At 44.1% G+C, this 16,663-nt stretch overlaps 1 protein-coding gene across 1 annotated transcript in view; it reads right to left on the minus strand.

Annotated features, from left to right (window-relative positions):
- Positions 1 to 7,331: 7,331 nt before the first annotated feature.
- The window catches only part of Tnks (tankyrase), a 149,997-nt gene continuing 140,665 nt past the window's right edge, over positions 7,332 to 16,663 (minus strand). The window contains exons 26-27 of the mRNA XM_036209298.1: positions 14,963 to 15,119; positions 7,332 to 12,511 (exon numbers count right to left, since the gene is read on the minus strand). Coding sequence (XP_036065191.1) covers positions 12,425 to 12,511; positions 14,963 to 15,119 — 244 coding nt within the window. The 3' untranslated portion in view covers positions 7,332 to 12,424. The remainder of the gene's footprint in view (positions 12,512 to 14,962; positions 15,120 to 16,663) is intronic.

Below are 16,663 nucleotides of genomic sequence, written 5' to 3' on the forward strand. Positions count from 1 at the left end.
GTATGGAAGGGTGAGAAGGGGACCAGTGGGTGGGAGCCGGCTGCCGGCTCCTGTGAAATGCATCCTGGGTAACTTAGCCATTTTGGATTCTGCCTGGGTTAAGGCCATTTTTAGGAGCCTTTTCAAATGTAGGAATGGCTTTGTCAGAGTAAGTGTGTTTTCTATGGGGAACGCGTGGGGTGGGGGGAGGGGACATGTTCCTTCTGTAGTACTGGGGAAACAGTAGTGTGGGGTGCCAGATTAGAGGTCACTGAAGACGCGTCAGGAACGAGAGCATGGTTTCTCCCTCTTTTGAGAGTCTAGATCTCTGTGAACATTCTTGGTCACACATAAATAACTTCAAGCCTCAATGTCACAATCATGGTGGAATGCTCTTTTCTTATCCAACATCCCAGATAGCCCGGGTTCCTTACATTTCCTTCTGTGAACCGTGAACCTGGGTTGGCATGGTATTGGTGGCCTGTGTCAAACTCTGCCTCTGGGTGAGTTGAGAGTCCTCATTTCCTGTTTTTAGAAAAAGGAGGGGGTGCCCTGCTTCCCTGACGCTGCTGCTTGGCTGAAGGCATGAAGGGGCTGAGCTCCCGGATGGCTGACCCATCAGAGATGGTGGACCCTAGTTGGATGGTCCTACATTTCCCCTGCTTCCCGGCAGCTGCTCCAGGTTTGCTGGAGAATCAGATTAGATGAGTTTTATAGCTAGACAAGTCCTGGGTTCCAAGAATGGAAGGGCTTCTGGGGAGCAGATAGATAGCTTTTAGACTACATTCACTTTTTATAGGAGTGTTTGCCAAATGTGCCCTAGTTCCCAGACTGGATCCCAACCACACAGGCAGTGGGAGCTCCAGATGTCTGTCCTCTGCTTCCTAATTCAAGCCGTCTATGACAATGTCAAGGGGCTATTTATAAAGTCATTTTCTTTGTACTTGATAACAGCATGAGACCTAGAACTCTTAGAAAGAAAATAGGACATTGGTTTGATTGAAAAAAAGGGGGGGGGACCTTAAAAACCAGTTATTCTCTCCCCAGCAGCATCTTTGATGGCTTGGAATAGCTCTGATGAACACCCCGTCCCAGGGTCATTTGAAATGGTTAGTTTCAAAAGATAGCATCCCGTCCATGAACTGATTTCTGGTGATGGGGTGTTTTTGGAATGGCAGAAAGCCGTTGAGTGTTTGTCAGAATGAGGAACACATCCAGTCCTCCCCAGGGGTCTTGTCTCATCTATGGGTGTTTGTGGGGGAGTCTGAAGGTTGAAGCACAGGTGAGCAGGTGGCTAGCAGCTCTCTGCTTCCTTCTCCTTGACACCTCTGCTTGGCTTTCAGTCAGGCTGGGGAAGCCATGAGAAGTGATTGACGAGTTGGTGGGAAGAGGGGAGATTGGGGGTTAATCCAAGGAGAAGGGGCTAGGTCATGGACAGGAAGGAAGCCTGTGGCGATGATACAGTAGTTATTGGTTGTCCATCATAGACCCCTGGGCAACCTTGGAGAGCCTCATATCCACGTGACCTTGACCAAATAAACCAGGACTCGTGTGGGTGGGACCCAGACACCAGTATGTTAACAGTGTTCCTAAGTGCTTTCAGTGTGCAGCCAAGTTTTGGAGATGCCATTGCTTCCGGATGGTGAAATTCCCACGGAGGTGAACCAGGAGCTACAGCTGTCCCACTCTCCACAGCTGGCTGAGGGATGAGGTGGTTTCTTTGGGGGAGCCCCAGTGGGAACCAGTTTGCCGAACATTGTGAGTGGGCTTAATATAGTGTCTGGGTGTTGATGTATTCCTGTAAACCTTGTCTCCATCAAGAAAGATGGAGGAAGTCTGTGTCTGTTTTGAATGAAGTCCTCCCAGTGCCCTGCCCCTTAGAGCTCATGAATCATCCAAAAGACTTCAGAAAGATAACAATGCAATACTTGTAACTTGTGTAAATAGTCCATCTTTCTGAGTGGTGTCATTTCTACATTTGATATGCCTGTATTTCTGTAGGATGTACATAGTTTAGGGGATTTTTGTTTTTTAGAAGAGTCCAACATGTCTGTTTTTATTTATTGCTTGAAGAAGATCATTTGAAGAAAAAATAAATACATTTTCAACCATTTCTGATGTGTAGACTCTCACTGGAATGCATCCTGCCGTTAGAACTTGGAAGGGGAGGAAGGATCTGGGACCTCAGGTAATCCTGCGTGCTTAGCACCTGCAGTGGAGACCCGCTGATCATAGCAGTCAGAGAGAGGGCTGGTTACTAGCAGTCAGAAGGGCCCAATGCTAAGTAGCAGTAGCAGCACGTCTCTCCCACAAGGACCTACTGTAGGGAATGGAGGAGGATGGTTAGGATGGCCCATGGACTAGGCCAGTGTTAGCATGAAGACACCAGCATAGAGAGTTATAATACAAGGATGTGTAAGGAATGATTACACAAGGAGGTGCAGGGTCTGAGGCTCGAAGGATCTGAGGCGACAGTCCTGGCTTCGTAGTCTGTCAGGACTACAGAAATAAGCGGTTGTGTGTCAAGGCTAGAGTGCAAAACTAAACTAATGGCTGAGTAACGCATGGTGATTGATGGAAGAGGACGCACGCATCATTTATCAGATTCCATTGGGGTGGCTTTCCCCAATTGCAAATTAAATAGTAAAAATACTTTCCTATTGTCTCATAATTATTTAACATCCTAGACATGGTCAAATAAAACTCAGTTATAAGACTGTGAAAAAAAATTAAGCCCCTTTCCTATACAGAAAGGCCAAGTGTCAAAATAAAAAACAAGATCCATTTTACAGTGACAATTTAAAGATAAAACGCCTACAATAAGCTATTAGGAACAGGCAAGAGGTATATTATGGACAAGAGATAATGTGCTTGTGGAAAACAATGTTCATGGATAAGAGCTAGCAACAAGTTATAAAGTAACAATCAACTCAATCCATCAGCAGGATTTAGGGAAAAACATATACTTCCTTCAGAAGAATACATTTGGAAACAAAAAACTCCAGGGAAGGAATCAGGTAGGGCTGTCTTGAGTGTTTTTTCCGCTGTTCTAGCAGTACACAGATCTACATCCCAGTGATACTGTGGTATCACATGATACTGTGGTATACTGTGGAACAGGTCACATTGCAGGGTCAGGAAGGAGCAATCAGAATTTGAGGGTTGATTGCTTTTTCAATCTGTCATCTCTGCAGCACCCTGGACTTCAGTCTGGCTGAGAACGTTGGGGTGGGGTCTTAGACAGTTAAATAGACCACTTTCTCCTAACCACCTCTCTAGCCAATTGTGCTTTTTCTAAGGGGGGGGGGGCTGAGGAGGGGAACAGAGCTGGCTTTTTAGATGAAATAAAAATGACCTTTGAGGTATCTCATAAGCACTATGAAGTAGTAAGAACGCTCATATGGTGTGCCAGCGGCCTGGAACCAGACTCATTGCAATGGGCATCTTGTGGGCGTGGCTGACAGAAGGGGACACTGAATGTGACACAGTGCAGGTCCTGATGCCACTAGTATGAATGAAGTGTTGGAAAGATGGGAGGAGCAAGGTGGCTTTTTTGTTTGCTTTGTTTTCAATTAATTTGGGGGGCATGCTGCAGGGGTGTGGGACAGATATGGAGGGGCTGGGAAGTGAGCGGGGACTGGGATGCACAATATGAAATTTCCAGAGTTGGTAAAGAATTATGAAGAAGAAAAAAAAAAAGGTAAGAAATTGAGGTAACTCAGCACATCTGGACAGCAAGTGGCAGGACCAGACAGACTCTAGAAGGCAGAGCTGGGGCCTCACCTTAATCCTGCAGTGCTTTGGCAAATCGGCTACCCTGCCAGATGCCCTCAGCCATCCACATTTCTCACTGTTCTAATGAGGCAGGGTAGAAAGTCAGGACCAGAGAGAAGCCCCTCATTCCTTTGGATCTGCATTTAAACAAAACAACAAACCCTAGCCCCTGAAAGCCTCCAGGTTCAACACAACGGACCAAACTGCTCCAAGACCACGTGCAGCAAGAACTATATACTCAGAGGAAACATGGCAACCAAGAGGACTACAACAGGCAATAACCACGCCTAGGGTCAAAAGGTGTCTGACTGGGCTGGGGAGATGGCTCAGAGGTTAAGAGAACTGGCTGTTCTTCCAGAGGTCCTGAGTTCAAGTCCCAGCACCCACATGGTGGCTCACAACCATCAATAATGAGATCTGGCGCCCTCTTTTGGCCTGCAGGCGTATTGTATACATAATAAATAAATCTTTAAAAAAAAAAAAAGGTGTCCTTCTTCTGACTTTACAGTTTACCAGCACTCCACTCTCTCACCCATAAAACTGAAAAGCATCTCATAAAACACCTTCCGTTTTCATTTACACAAGGAAATTCTTTTGAGTAAGCCAAGTAACTGCTGTTTTGAGCTTCTGTAGTCTTTAAACTCGGCTATCGATGTAGATAATAACATCCCGTGAACGGTGCGCTTCAAAAGCCACAAGTCACCTAAGAGCTCACGGAGTCTTCAGTGTGCCTCTTTAAACCTGCACCCACCCGCTCTGCCCTCTCCTGCCTGCCTCCCGTTTCTTTCCAGTGATGTAGGTCAGGATCCCCGCAGCACCCGAGTCTCTGGGAACTCCTTGGACTACATAGCCTGTAACATGGAGTTGCTTGAAGACATTGGCACTCCAAAAGCATGTCATTTGTACCACTCCATCACATCAAACACCATTCAAGTACAACCATTAAACTGCCTTTGCAGACACTTAACAGAGAAGTAGAAGCAAGCAGTGTTCACAGAACTTGCCTTGGGATTCTGAAGTTCAGTGGTGAATGGTACACCCTGGTTTTCTCCATGTTCAGCCTCTCCACAGCCCACAGTCCTGACGCCCACCACTTTCCTCATACTTGATACTCTGTTTATAGGCAGAATTAGAAAGTAAAGCTGATCAGCCCTTCTGTATACATCAGTCCTATGCTAGGTAAATAATGTCAAGAACCTTAGTAAATCAAACTGAAACAAAACCAACATGCTCCGTACCCACTGACTCTGCCGAAGCAGTTACATTAGCATTATAACCTTTGTTACTGCAAATGGATCTGTGTGCTCCTTTGGGGTGTGTTATGAGAGGTGTGACCAAGGCCGAGGATAAAGGTTTATAAACATTCTAAGCCACACAAGTTAAAAACAAGTTCACACTGGGGCTGTCACCAAGCTGCGATAAAGCTTCCTAGAAGTGCACAGCTGTAAGGTCAATCCACAGCCCGTCACACCCCCTTTCAAAATTGGTGGCAAAGAAAATGCTTCTCTCTACAGTCATGGGATTTGTTTTGGCTATAATTTCCTCTTAAAAAAATAAATCCAGTTTAGCAAGCGTTTAAAAAAAATCCTGTGTGCATATATGTATGTATGCATTCATGTGTGTGCACGGCACGATGTTCCAGGTGAAGCTCGGAAGCAGTGGTGGTTGGAATAAAATGGCCCCCCCTAAGTGTGGCACTGTTAGGAGGCGTGATCTTGCTGGAGTAGGTGTGGTGTTGTTGAAGTGTTATGGGGGCAGGCTTTGAGGGCCCAGATGCTGAAACCACCCCAGTGTGGCAATCTCTTCCTGCTGCCTGGAGATCCAGATGTAGAACTCTCAGCTCCTCACCAGCACCGTGTCTAACTGCACGCTGCCATGCTTCCTGCCATGATAATGGACTAAACTTCGGAACTGTAAACCAGCCCCAATTAAGTGTTTTTCTTTATAAGTGTGGCCATGGTCATGGTGTCTCTTCACAGCAACAGAAACCCTGACGGACACAGAGGCCAATCTCAAGTTTTTGTCTCCACCCTCAAGGCTGGTCTGTTTTATCCCACTGAGCTGCCCTGTGAGCTTCTGGGGATTTACCTGTCTCCTCTTTGGAGCTCTGGTATTCCAGACACTACTATGGCTTTTACTAGAGACCTGGGGGTTAGAAACCAGGGCCTCAATAGTCCAGCAAGGGCGTTACTCATGAGTCTCCTCATCCTCAGTCCTAGAGTGACTTATTACACTCTCCTCCCCATTTCTGTCAAGCTGCCACACACAGGAGATCAAGCTGTAAGCCTATGTACTGAGCTCGGGGTGCTGTGGACCTTTGAACCCGATCTCCATGTGAGCCACCAATGACACACGGTAATACTGGCACCAGCTCTTTCATTCATTCCATGAGTGCATTGGAACAGAAGTATAATCAGGGACCAGCATACAGCAGCGGACAGCAGGCTCTGCGGTGGAACTTTACCTCAAGTTTAACTGTGACGGGGACTCCAACAACTTTCCAGGATCCCTTGATTACTGACAACATACACAGTACATGGAGAGAAACAAACAGGAAACAACCCCTCCCCCCCCACCAAACAAAACCAACACCCCAAACCAACCAACCAAACCTAAAAGCACAATGTCTAGACTTTAACGACAGGCCATGAGCACTCAGAGCCTGACCCCTGGTGGCCCAGGCCCCGCTGCACAAATGGCCAGCCTCAGGAGAAACAACTCCTGCTGTTATATTTACCACCCAGTAAGATGTTCGCCTGTCTACTTGGCTCTGGACCCCACCCAAATGGCCCTAAGACCTAGTAACTTTCCCATCACACAAGCTCTTCCGCACACTCCCTCAGCTCACAGTTCTCTATTGCTTCTTCAGAGTTTCAATAAAGTCCTCTTCCGTGTGTGTCCTTGGCAAATTCTTTAACTGCGAGTTTTTGTTTGTTCATAGATCATTCTGTGCATCTTACAGGTTCAGGGTAACTAGGGTACTCCTACGCACTTACTTTATGTCTTTAAACTGACAATTCTTCTGGTAGACAAGTTATGGAGACACACCTAGCTTCACATTAGCTACCCAAAGATCACTAGCTGTGGACAAAGAGAACCGGTGAGAGATGGAAAAATTCTTGTTTCGTGGGGACAAGGCGGGTAGGTCACACCATGCAAACCAGACTAGCCTGACACTCATGATCCTCCTGCCTCAGCATCCTGAGTGCTGGGACTGCAGATTAGTACACCAAGCTCGGCTGTGTGAGATCTTGATCGCTCCCCATGGCAGGTACAGAAGCTTTCTCCTCCAACCCTCCTGGCTGGGAGGGCATCTAAGCCACTGTCAGGGTTTCTCCAGCCACTGCTGTATTTCCAGAGCTCCTACGTGGGCTCACTGCTCTCGCCATATTTCTACAGCTCCCATGTGGGCGTGCAGGTTCTAAGGAACTTCAAGCTGGGATCTCACTAGGAAGAGGGGAAAGGAGAATTGTTACGCGAATTTTGACAGTTTTAGGTCAGCTGTGCTGTGAATAGGCAAGCTGATGTGAACAAAACAGGACAAAAGGAAACACAAGCCGAAAGCTATAGACGCACAGTGTACTTTAAAATGTGTTTTATTGAATATTAATCAGTTACAAGTACTGGAAGTTAGACATTAAGCCAAAGCACAATTACAGGTTAAATATAATCACAGAGATGTTTTAAATAGAAACCCACCATGTAGGCTGGTTAAGTTCCTGATGCCTCTTTTAGAAATAAGTAGAAGGTGAGAGAGAGGAAAAAAAAAAGGCCTTCCATTTCAGGTGACAGCTATAAAGACCAGAGAATTTACATGCTGTGAGCATCCTTCTGTGATGAAACTATTAGATTTAGAAAAACTACAAAAACAAAAATCTAGGATATTCAGTCAAAATCTGAATTTCAGATAAGTTAATGAACATTTAAAAAATGCACAGTATGTCAAATATTGCATGAGAGATACTTGAGCTAAAAAACTGCTGAAATTCAAATCTACCTGGGCATCTTGTAGTTTGTCTGACAAGCCAACCAGTGGACAAATACAAAGAAGGACAAAGTGGGTTGGGTCCCAGCCACTGGCGGGTTAGGTTAGAGACGGAAAACGAAGGAACGCTACACTGGTTATTTACACGGACCAACATCACAGCAAGAAAACACAATCACAACTCCAAATGCTGTTGTCAGAAACTCTAGATTTCCTCAAAGCGGCTTTGTAACTCTTCGAGATAACCTGTCAATCAAAGTACCTTTTTAGTTTTGTAGGTATCAAAGACAAGTATTACTACCACAAAGCTCAGATCAAACACGGGGAGCAGAAGCAGGTACTATACACACATGAAGAGTTAAGTGTTCTGTGTAGTGAATACATGGATTATACAGCAACGTTACCTTCCAGGTCTACGCTACAAGCTTCAAAAATCTCAGGTCCTTCCTTTCCTTTCTTGTGGCATTTTCTAGTTTTTATTCCCGAACACTGGATGGGGTTCAGAGATACCCCGTTATCAAATTTGAGCTAACAAAAGGCATTCACTTGAGAAGGGTAGACAAAACAACTGTGGAAGATGAGAAAGAGATCTTGAAAGGACAGAAGGGTGGGGAGACAGGAGTGTGCAGCAGAGAGGAGAGGGTTGAAGAATGAAGAGTCAGAATTGGTCTGTTTCTACGGTGTGAGCGTTACCTCAGTTTTGCAGAACTCTGGGAGAAGTGTAAAGCTGGCCACACCTGACCCGATCTCACAGAGTACATAAATCTTCACTTTCTACAGGTTAATGTATCATAGTGTACACTTTAAAATGACTAAAAAGAACCTCCACACTACTCAAACTCTACATGGTATCACATACTATGAATCCCCCACACAAGTCTGCAGGTTTGGAAACCCTTCTAGTGTTCTTTCAAACCAGAAGAATTGGAGGCTGAGGAATCTCACATGGGAGAAACTGGAACTTACTGGTTCCATCAGTCCCAGTGTGTGTGACAGTATTGCTTATAAAATGTACCTCCTATAAAACACACTTACCGGGTATGGAATACAGAGACATGCCCACCCAATGACACATTTCAAGTACTAAGAAATGGAGTCATGTTTCACTGGTAGTATAGAAAAGGTTAAAAAGTTTCTTCCATGGATAAGGCTTTTTTTTTAAGCAGGAAAAATGTAATTGTCTGTTAGCTGTAGAAAGCAGAAGTTGGCTGAAGAAGCCTCACTTTTTAGGGTGGTATTTAAAAAATGTTTTTTTACATGCTAGATACAGCTAGAACAGTTCAAATACTCCCTTCACAATGACTCTTATTTCTTTGTCACTGCTTTGACACCACACACCAGTCTTTGACTTCTGACACATGAAAACCTATTTTAGTGTCATTTTTGAACACCTGCTGGATGACTCTAAAGTCTGTAGCTCTATGCAACAGGAAACATAGTAAGAAGGCTGTCTCACAAACAAGATCTGGGGACATGGGCTGGGGGACAGGGGGACGGGGGGACGGGGAATGTGCTTTAAAACACACACCATTTTTATTCACAAGGCCATTTATAGGAATCCAAACAATGAATGTTTAAAAGGGAAGAGGGAATAATGTCTAATTACCTTTCATGCAACTGGAAATATATTGAAATGGAGGAAAACCTAGACAATTTACTGCATTCTAAGGCTGTTTTCTAGCATTAACCAAAATATTCTTGTTTGTACTAATATCTAGGATAAGAGGATGTTAATGTATGTTTATTAGCTTGCCAGATTCAAGCACTTCTCTCTATATCCCAAATGCACTTGGCTACTGTGACAGCCTAGAGAAATGTGTGTAGCTGTAACACGACGCTCGGAGGAGCCCGCTGCGTCCATGAGATGTTAGTGCTGTTCCCTCACTCACACTGTCTGCTGCAGTCCTAGCCACTAGGAAGGGAAGGAGGGAAGATCCCTGGTTGAACTGGATTCCACGCTGCCATTTGTTAGCAAACTGGCAGAATCTTTTGAGCAGAAAGTGGAAGAGGACTAGACCCGGTTCCGGTTTTGACATGAAAATTAGATATCTGGACTCCTTCTGTAAGACCCAAGATGAAGAGAGTAAGAAGGTGGATGGGGCCAAGCACAGGAGCTACTTCTGACACTAGATTAGCAATCTGGTCAGAGGACAAGCGTCCAGAGCACTTAATTTATGCCTGAGGTAAGTGTCCAGCAGCCAGAGCCGGTAAACTGGGACCAGGAGGTCTCTAGGAAAGCCCTTGGATGTGAGGCTCGGAGAGACCACTTGACTTCTCTCTGCAGTCCTGTTGGGAAGCTGAGGAGTCCCAAACCTGCCAGTGGTTCTAAGTAATGCACACATACAGAAACTCAACAGATTCCAGTGGAATACCATGCTTTTATATCCCAGAGTGCTCTTCATATTGCTATACAAGGAAATTCTAACACAGTCACTTTGCCAACTTGAATACACCCATGATGTTTTCAAGTTCTGAAAATACCTACTAGCTCTGCTGACCCATTCTTTTTAAACAGATCATAAATGTGTGTTCTGCCATATGTGAGTCACTATGAGACCTCACCACTGCAAAAGTCTTCATATCACTGTGAAAGTCTTCCTTATACAGTGTACTTGGCACAGAGACTGTCAGACACAGCACAGGTGGGTCAGCGAACCACAGCTAACTTCTCAAGGAAAAGCCCAAGTTAATCTAGTTAGTGTGACGGAGATGACACAACATACAACCACAGTCAGACAGTGGTTCATCTTTTAATGAAGCTAGAAAGCTTTTCCTAGCTACACCATAGGACTCCCTCATGGAACTCAAATCACAGCCGTGGTTAGCATTTTAAACTAGTTCAGGATGGGCAAACAGCATACACAGTGTAGCTACAACAACTATACAAATGGCAGTCTTCAACCTTTGCTAACAGTGGGGTGGGGAAGGAAGGAGAAAGCTCTCCGAGCCAACATCAGCATTTGAAGCTTTATATGGAACCCTGGTTGCTATGAAACACACAGCCAAAAGCACAATCACCCAGCTCAGGCCGCTGACTTCAACAGAAGTGAAAACTGAGGCGAAGTCTTGACTTAATTTTGAGGAACCCATGCAAGACATAACTATAAAATTCACCCTAGGCTGGATGCCTACTTCTAGCATTGGGCTTAAGCTAACAAAAATGAAATAAATAAAAAGAAAGAGAGAAATGTGTATTTTGGGAGCCAGGGAAATGAAGGTGGTCACAGCTTAATATGCTTACATTAAAACAAAAGTAAAAAAAACCCTCGTTTTCAGGACTTCCGATTGAAATGGTTAAGTGTGTCACACTGTTTCCTGTTTCTGACTTCTGCTGCAAAACTGAGCAGACAGATGCCAACATGAACCTAAACAGTAATGTGCTCAATTCAGTATTCGGTTAGGTCCACAAGGGCATCCGAGGAAGCCATTACCAACAAGCAGTACTTTCACAGAGACATTTCTCTATTAGTGGCACTTAAAAAATAAGTCAAAGAGCCTTTGGTTTCAATTTTTGTTTTCCTTGTCTAAATATATTAAGAACTTTGAAGAAATGGTTCAAAAATTAAGAAAAGAGATCTTTATAAACCACTTGAAGCATACTACTCAAAATAAAGGCCAAATCTGGAGTAAACAAAAAGTCCTAGCATTTGTGCATATTTACTACTTCGGGTTTGAATCCTGGCTTTCTAAACTGAGGAGGAGAGTAACATGCTAATGGGGTACGGCAGCTCCCTGACTTTGGAAGCAAAGGGTAATGTTGGGGTGACAATTCTGATGGTTCAGATTAAGTGAAGGTTTTATTGAGACATCCCTGGGTTTGCCTGGCTGCGGCCACAAGGCCCTGTGTTCTACTCATCCCCCTCTTACTGGGTTCCTCCCTTACAAGCTGCTAGTCGTCCACCAGGAGGAGTCACAGCCGCCTCCCGGAAACATCTCCTCGGCAATGCTCGCTTGGCTCTGGAGCGGAGTCCTGGGAGCCCTGCGGACTGCAAAGAGCAGAGAGGTGTTTATGCCCTTCCTTCTAAGATGGGCCAGCTTCTAAAAGGGAACCAAATCTTGATGCTTCCCCTTACGTTCAGAAGAAGCAGAGACACAATCTAACAAGAGAAGTGGAAACAGTGTCTTGATCGGCCAGAGCTCTAGTTGTATTGCTAATGACTTTAGTCAGTGTGACTGTGCAAAATATCCCAGGAAGACTCTGGCTCACTTTCAAAGTAACAACAACAACAACAACAGCAACAACAACAACAATAACAACAACAAGCATCAACAATGTATGTTTGGCAAAATTAAAAAATGAGCCACACGTGTCTATCTGCTATACATGTGCCAAACACAACAAAGAAACTGTAGTGTGTGAATATTCTCTTTTCCCATTTCTATGTCTTAAGCAAAGCATCTTGCTCTAGAAATGGGTAACCGTAGGACAATGAGCCCGAGACATGTCCAAGGCCGCCCAGTAAACATTTCCTCAAAGGGACCGATGGCAGGTGAGTGTGCTTGGTCACTCACTCTGGGCCATCACACCAGCAATGCTTTATAAAAGACAAACAGCGTGTTTCTCGGCTGTTAGGTTTAGGGAATATTGGTTGTGTGTGTGTGTGTGTGTGTGTGTGTGTGTTTTGAAGCAATCCACTGTAGTCCAGCCGCAGGTCTGACTCACTCTGGCCATTACCAGGGCAGTCACTAGGTCTTCTGCTCTGCGGCTGTTGCGGTCTGTGCAGGGGCTTCTGGCTTCATGATCTGGTAGGTGATGAGATATTCCGGATATGCCTGGAAAGGTCAAGAAGGCAAACAAGTCATTCTTGAAGGTGCAGCAGGTGAGCCTTACTTACTCAGAGGTCAGGCTACATATCAGACATAAATCCCACCATCTATAAAATTATTTCTATAGTATTTCTACTTATTATATAGTCTTTTCTTCCCCACCACACATAAGCCAGCACTGTATATGTCATTTTAGTAAAATGCACAAAACCTTAGTAGCAACCAATGACCAGAGACTATCTCTCTTCATAGCTGACATAGGGGGTAAAAGTGAAACATACTCAGATACTCCTCTTCTCCCACCCCAAGTGCTGGGAAGTGAATCCAGGGCCTGCACACGGACGCTAGTGCTCTTCCCCAGAGCTAACGCCAGCCTCTCCTGATACCAAGTTTAATCATGTCATGATCAAAAGCCAAGTTTCATTCATTTCAGTCTTCCTTCCTTCCTTCCTTCCTCCCTCCCTTCTTCCTTCCCCCCCCTTTTTTTTTTTCTGAGACAGGGTTTCTCTGTGTAGTTTTGCGCCTTTCCTGGAACTTGCTTTGTAGACCAGGCTGGCCTTGAACTCACAGAGATCCACCTGCCTCTGCCTCCCTAGTGCTGGGATTAAAGGTGTGCGCCACCACTGCCCGGCTCAGTATACCTTTCAACCCTTAAAAAAAAATCCCATCTATAATATCCTCCGACTAAAACAGCCACGTGCTCTTGAAAGTGTTAGGCATTAAGAATCAAGTATGATTTAAAACTAGAGAGAACAAACAGACTAGGAGAGGAAAACTTCCTCAACTCAAGGGAAACTGCTCATAGGAAAGGATGCAGTTGCAGGGAGCTCTGAGAGGCCCACCTGTTAGGGAAGACAAGCATTCTCCCAGAGAAACACTAAGACCATTTCATTTCATCAAGGTACGTCAACTTTCTCCTCAACAGATTGTTCCCTCACTCCTTTAGGAGGAGGCTCTATGCAGTTACCAAGTTTAGTTTTTCATTTTTTAAACATAGGGTCTCTTGTATGTCTTCCAGACTGCTCTCCAGGCTAGGATGTCCCTGTCTCAACCACCTGTCCCTAATGAGTGATGTCAATTTTGACTAGCTGGTCAAGGCACTTCCCTCTTTCCTCAGTGGCCGATTATGGCCTCCGGTCCTTATAGCTTTGCAACAAGCATGCATATATTTGTCTTCTGGAAATTACCCTCTAATTCAGCATCCATTCTTGCTTGAGCTAATTTTTACCATGATGGTTTGCAAGATGCAACTTTTCCCACTCCAGTGTTCTTCCCACTTCTATTTACGGTATTCTACCATGACCCAAGGAATTCCCTTTCCCGCTCATTCATCAGTACAGAGTAATGAGTACTGCTTTACACTTTCCCAAATTCAGTCCTATATTTATTTTGGTATGCAGATTTCTCAGATTTGGCCAGAGGAAGCTCCCCCAATGGCATTAGGTCCCTGTGCTCTGCATCTACATTTTCCTTCCTGAGCATCTCATTACTTTCTAGTCTAACAAGCTATCTAAAGTTTATCTTGTCCCTATTCTGTTCCAACCCTGCTTCCTTCTAGGCAGGAATGGTTTGAGGGATTAGGCCCTAGGTTTTCATTGCTATTGGGGTGTCTTTGCTTTCAGTAGAGTTAAAAAATATATGTATGTACTTAAATTTACACATAGATAGGAACAGACATCTATGTACAGACATCTATATATCTATTGATATATTTGTTAGAAACCACAAATTCCTATTAATGCAACTTCAGTACATTAATGTTTTTGAACCTCTCTCATTCCATACAATCCCTTCTTCTATAGTAAGAACCACAGTTCCCAAAAGTTAATATACCTATGCATTTACTCTCTTGCTCAATCCTATAATATACCTAACAGAATTTTATTAGTTTTCCTATATTACCACAATAAACAAATTTAGTAAAAAGGAATTCAAGAATTCTTTGCAATTCTTCCCCAACTATACACACTACTCTGTTCAAGACAGTACACAGAAAAAATATTATTTTTATACATTATCTGTATATAGTTACTTTCTTATTTTTTCTTCTACTTTAGGCTATTTATGGTTTTTAATTAAGGTTAGAAAAACTGACTTTTGCATTCAGATAAACTGGATGACATTTAGTGCTGGAGTTGAGGACTGGTTTGAAACTCTACAAAGTTTATTTATGTATGTATGCATGCATTTCTCTGTATATACATTTCCATTAATTTTTTTTTTCCAATTTCATTTGAGCCTCAAGAGGTTGGCAGAATTGAATGCCCCATAGCCTTCTGAGTCTCAAGCTATAGGCTATGATGAGAATAATAAGGGAAGCTCATGTAACCAGCCTATGGCAAGCAGATCCATTCAAAGGTGTGCTATGCCTGCAATGACTACACGTCTTAAATATGGCTTTTGCTTCTTCAAGGATGGCTTAGGGACTCTGTCATGCTGACTGGATGAAGGACGTACCTGCTCTCCTCTGTAGATAACATATTCGGCATAGGCCAGCCCATTGACACTTGGTCTACCAATAACTGAATGGTGTCCTGGAGGAGCATGGGCCATTTTCATAGTGCTGAATTGCAGAAAGGATTTCCCAAGGGTCACTCTACAGAAAAGCATTTGTCTAAAGAAAAAAAGAAAGCATTATTTAAAATGTAACTCTTAGGTTTATTAGCTTTTTGAAAAAAGAAAACCTCATACAATGAAACCTAATTTAAACGCTAGTCTCAAGTTTTACATAGTAACGGGATAAAATTTGATATACTGGTTTACTATTTAACAATTATCAGGCTCAATATCAATAGTCAGACCAACAGTTTAAGGCAGATCTGGAGCAGAGTATGGATCTAGCACAGAAAATAGAAAGATACACCAGAGAAAGCGGAGTTTTCACATGAATGCACAGAAGAAAGGAAATCAGATGGGAACAGTAGCCGAGATTAAAATCTCTGGTGTGCACACACATGTGGGTCTTGGCCTTCTACTGTTAGGGGCAGAGTTTCTTTACTGTTTCTGCCTCTGTGTAACAAGGCTGGCTGGCCTCAGAGCTCGCGCTTGGGTTTTATACAGATTATGGGGACTCAAACTTCGGTCATCATGCTTGTCTGGCAGATGCTTTTACCCCCGGAGCCATCTCCCCAGACAAGATGAGGCTTGAGTCATTACAGGAGAAACTGGGATGATAGACACAGTAATAATACAAGTGGAACATAAACAAAATTCTTAGCTTAGCTGGGCAGTGGTGATGCACACCTTTAATCCCAGCACTTGGGAGGCAGAGCCTTATGAGTTTCTGGGAGTTCGAGGCCAGCCTGGTCTACAGAGTGAGTTCCAGGACACAGAGTTCAGGGGTACAGAGAAACCTTGTCTTGAAAAATCAAAAGACAACTAGCTTAAATGACTGAAAATCTAATATGGAAATTGAGGCAGATGTTAAGTGTACAGGATGAGAAAAAAATGGTTGGATAGAAATGATATACTATAGCCACTGGTTTAAAACTAGCTGGCACCTGGTTTTATAAACTTCTGAATTATAAAACCCTATTTTAAAAAGCTGATATCCAGCTGAGCGTTGGTGGAGCACACCTTTGATCCCAGCACTTGGGAGGCAGATCTCTGAGTTTGAGGCCAGCCTGGTCTATAGAGTGAATTTCAGGACAGCCAGGGCTACACAGAGAAACACTGTCTTGAAAAACAAAAAACAAAATAAAATCCCAAAACCAAACAAAAAACCTCCCAAAACGACAACAACAAGAAGCAGCAGCTGATAATTGTTTGCTATTCATTCCAAAGCTGACATTTTGAAGCTGGACTTTCCGAGGGGAATTAGCAAGCCACCTGAAAACAAGCCACGTCACTAGCAACCTCAGCAGTGCAGACTCTTGAGTCTAGTCTCATGGCTTGAACTTGTATGTTTAGATGTGACGATGGTGAGGAGGTGTTTGATCTACAGTACTCATCTTAGCATGGTCCAGATCTGACTCTGAGGTGAGGACTGCAATGCAGCTCACTACCACCTCCACCAAGTGCACGTGTGTCTGCTCGGGATCACTGGCCTCAGCACTTCAGTCACTGCTCTAGAGCACGAGCAGACCAGCAACTTCCACAGAAGCTGCTCAACACATCTGCTTACTTTAGGGTGCTGTCCACTTCACTCACTGCAGGACG

Source organism: Onychomys torridus, chromosome 17, assembly GCF_903995425.1.
Source record: "Onychomys torridus chromosome 17, mOncTor1.1, whole genome shotgun sequence".
Classification (NCBI taxonomy): domain Eukaryota; kingdom Metazoa; phylum Chordata; class Mammalia; order Rodentia; family Cricetidae; genus Onychomys; species Onychomys torridus.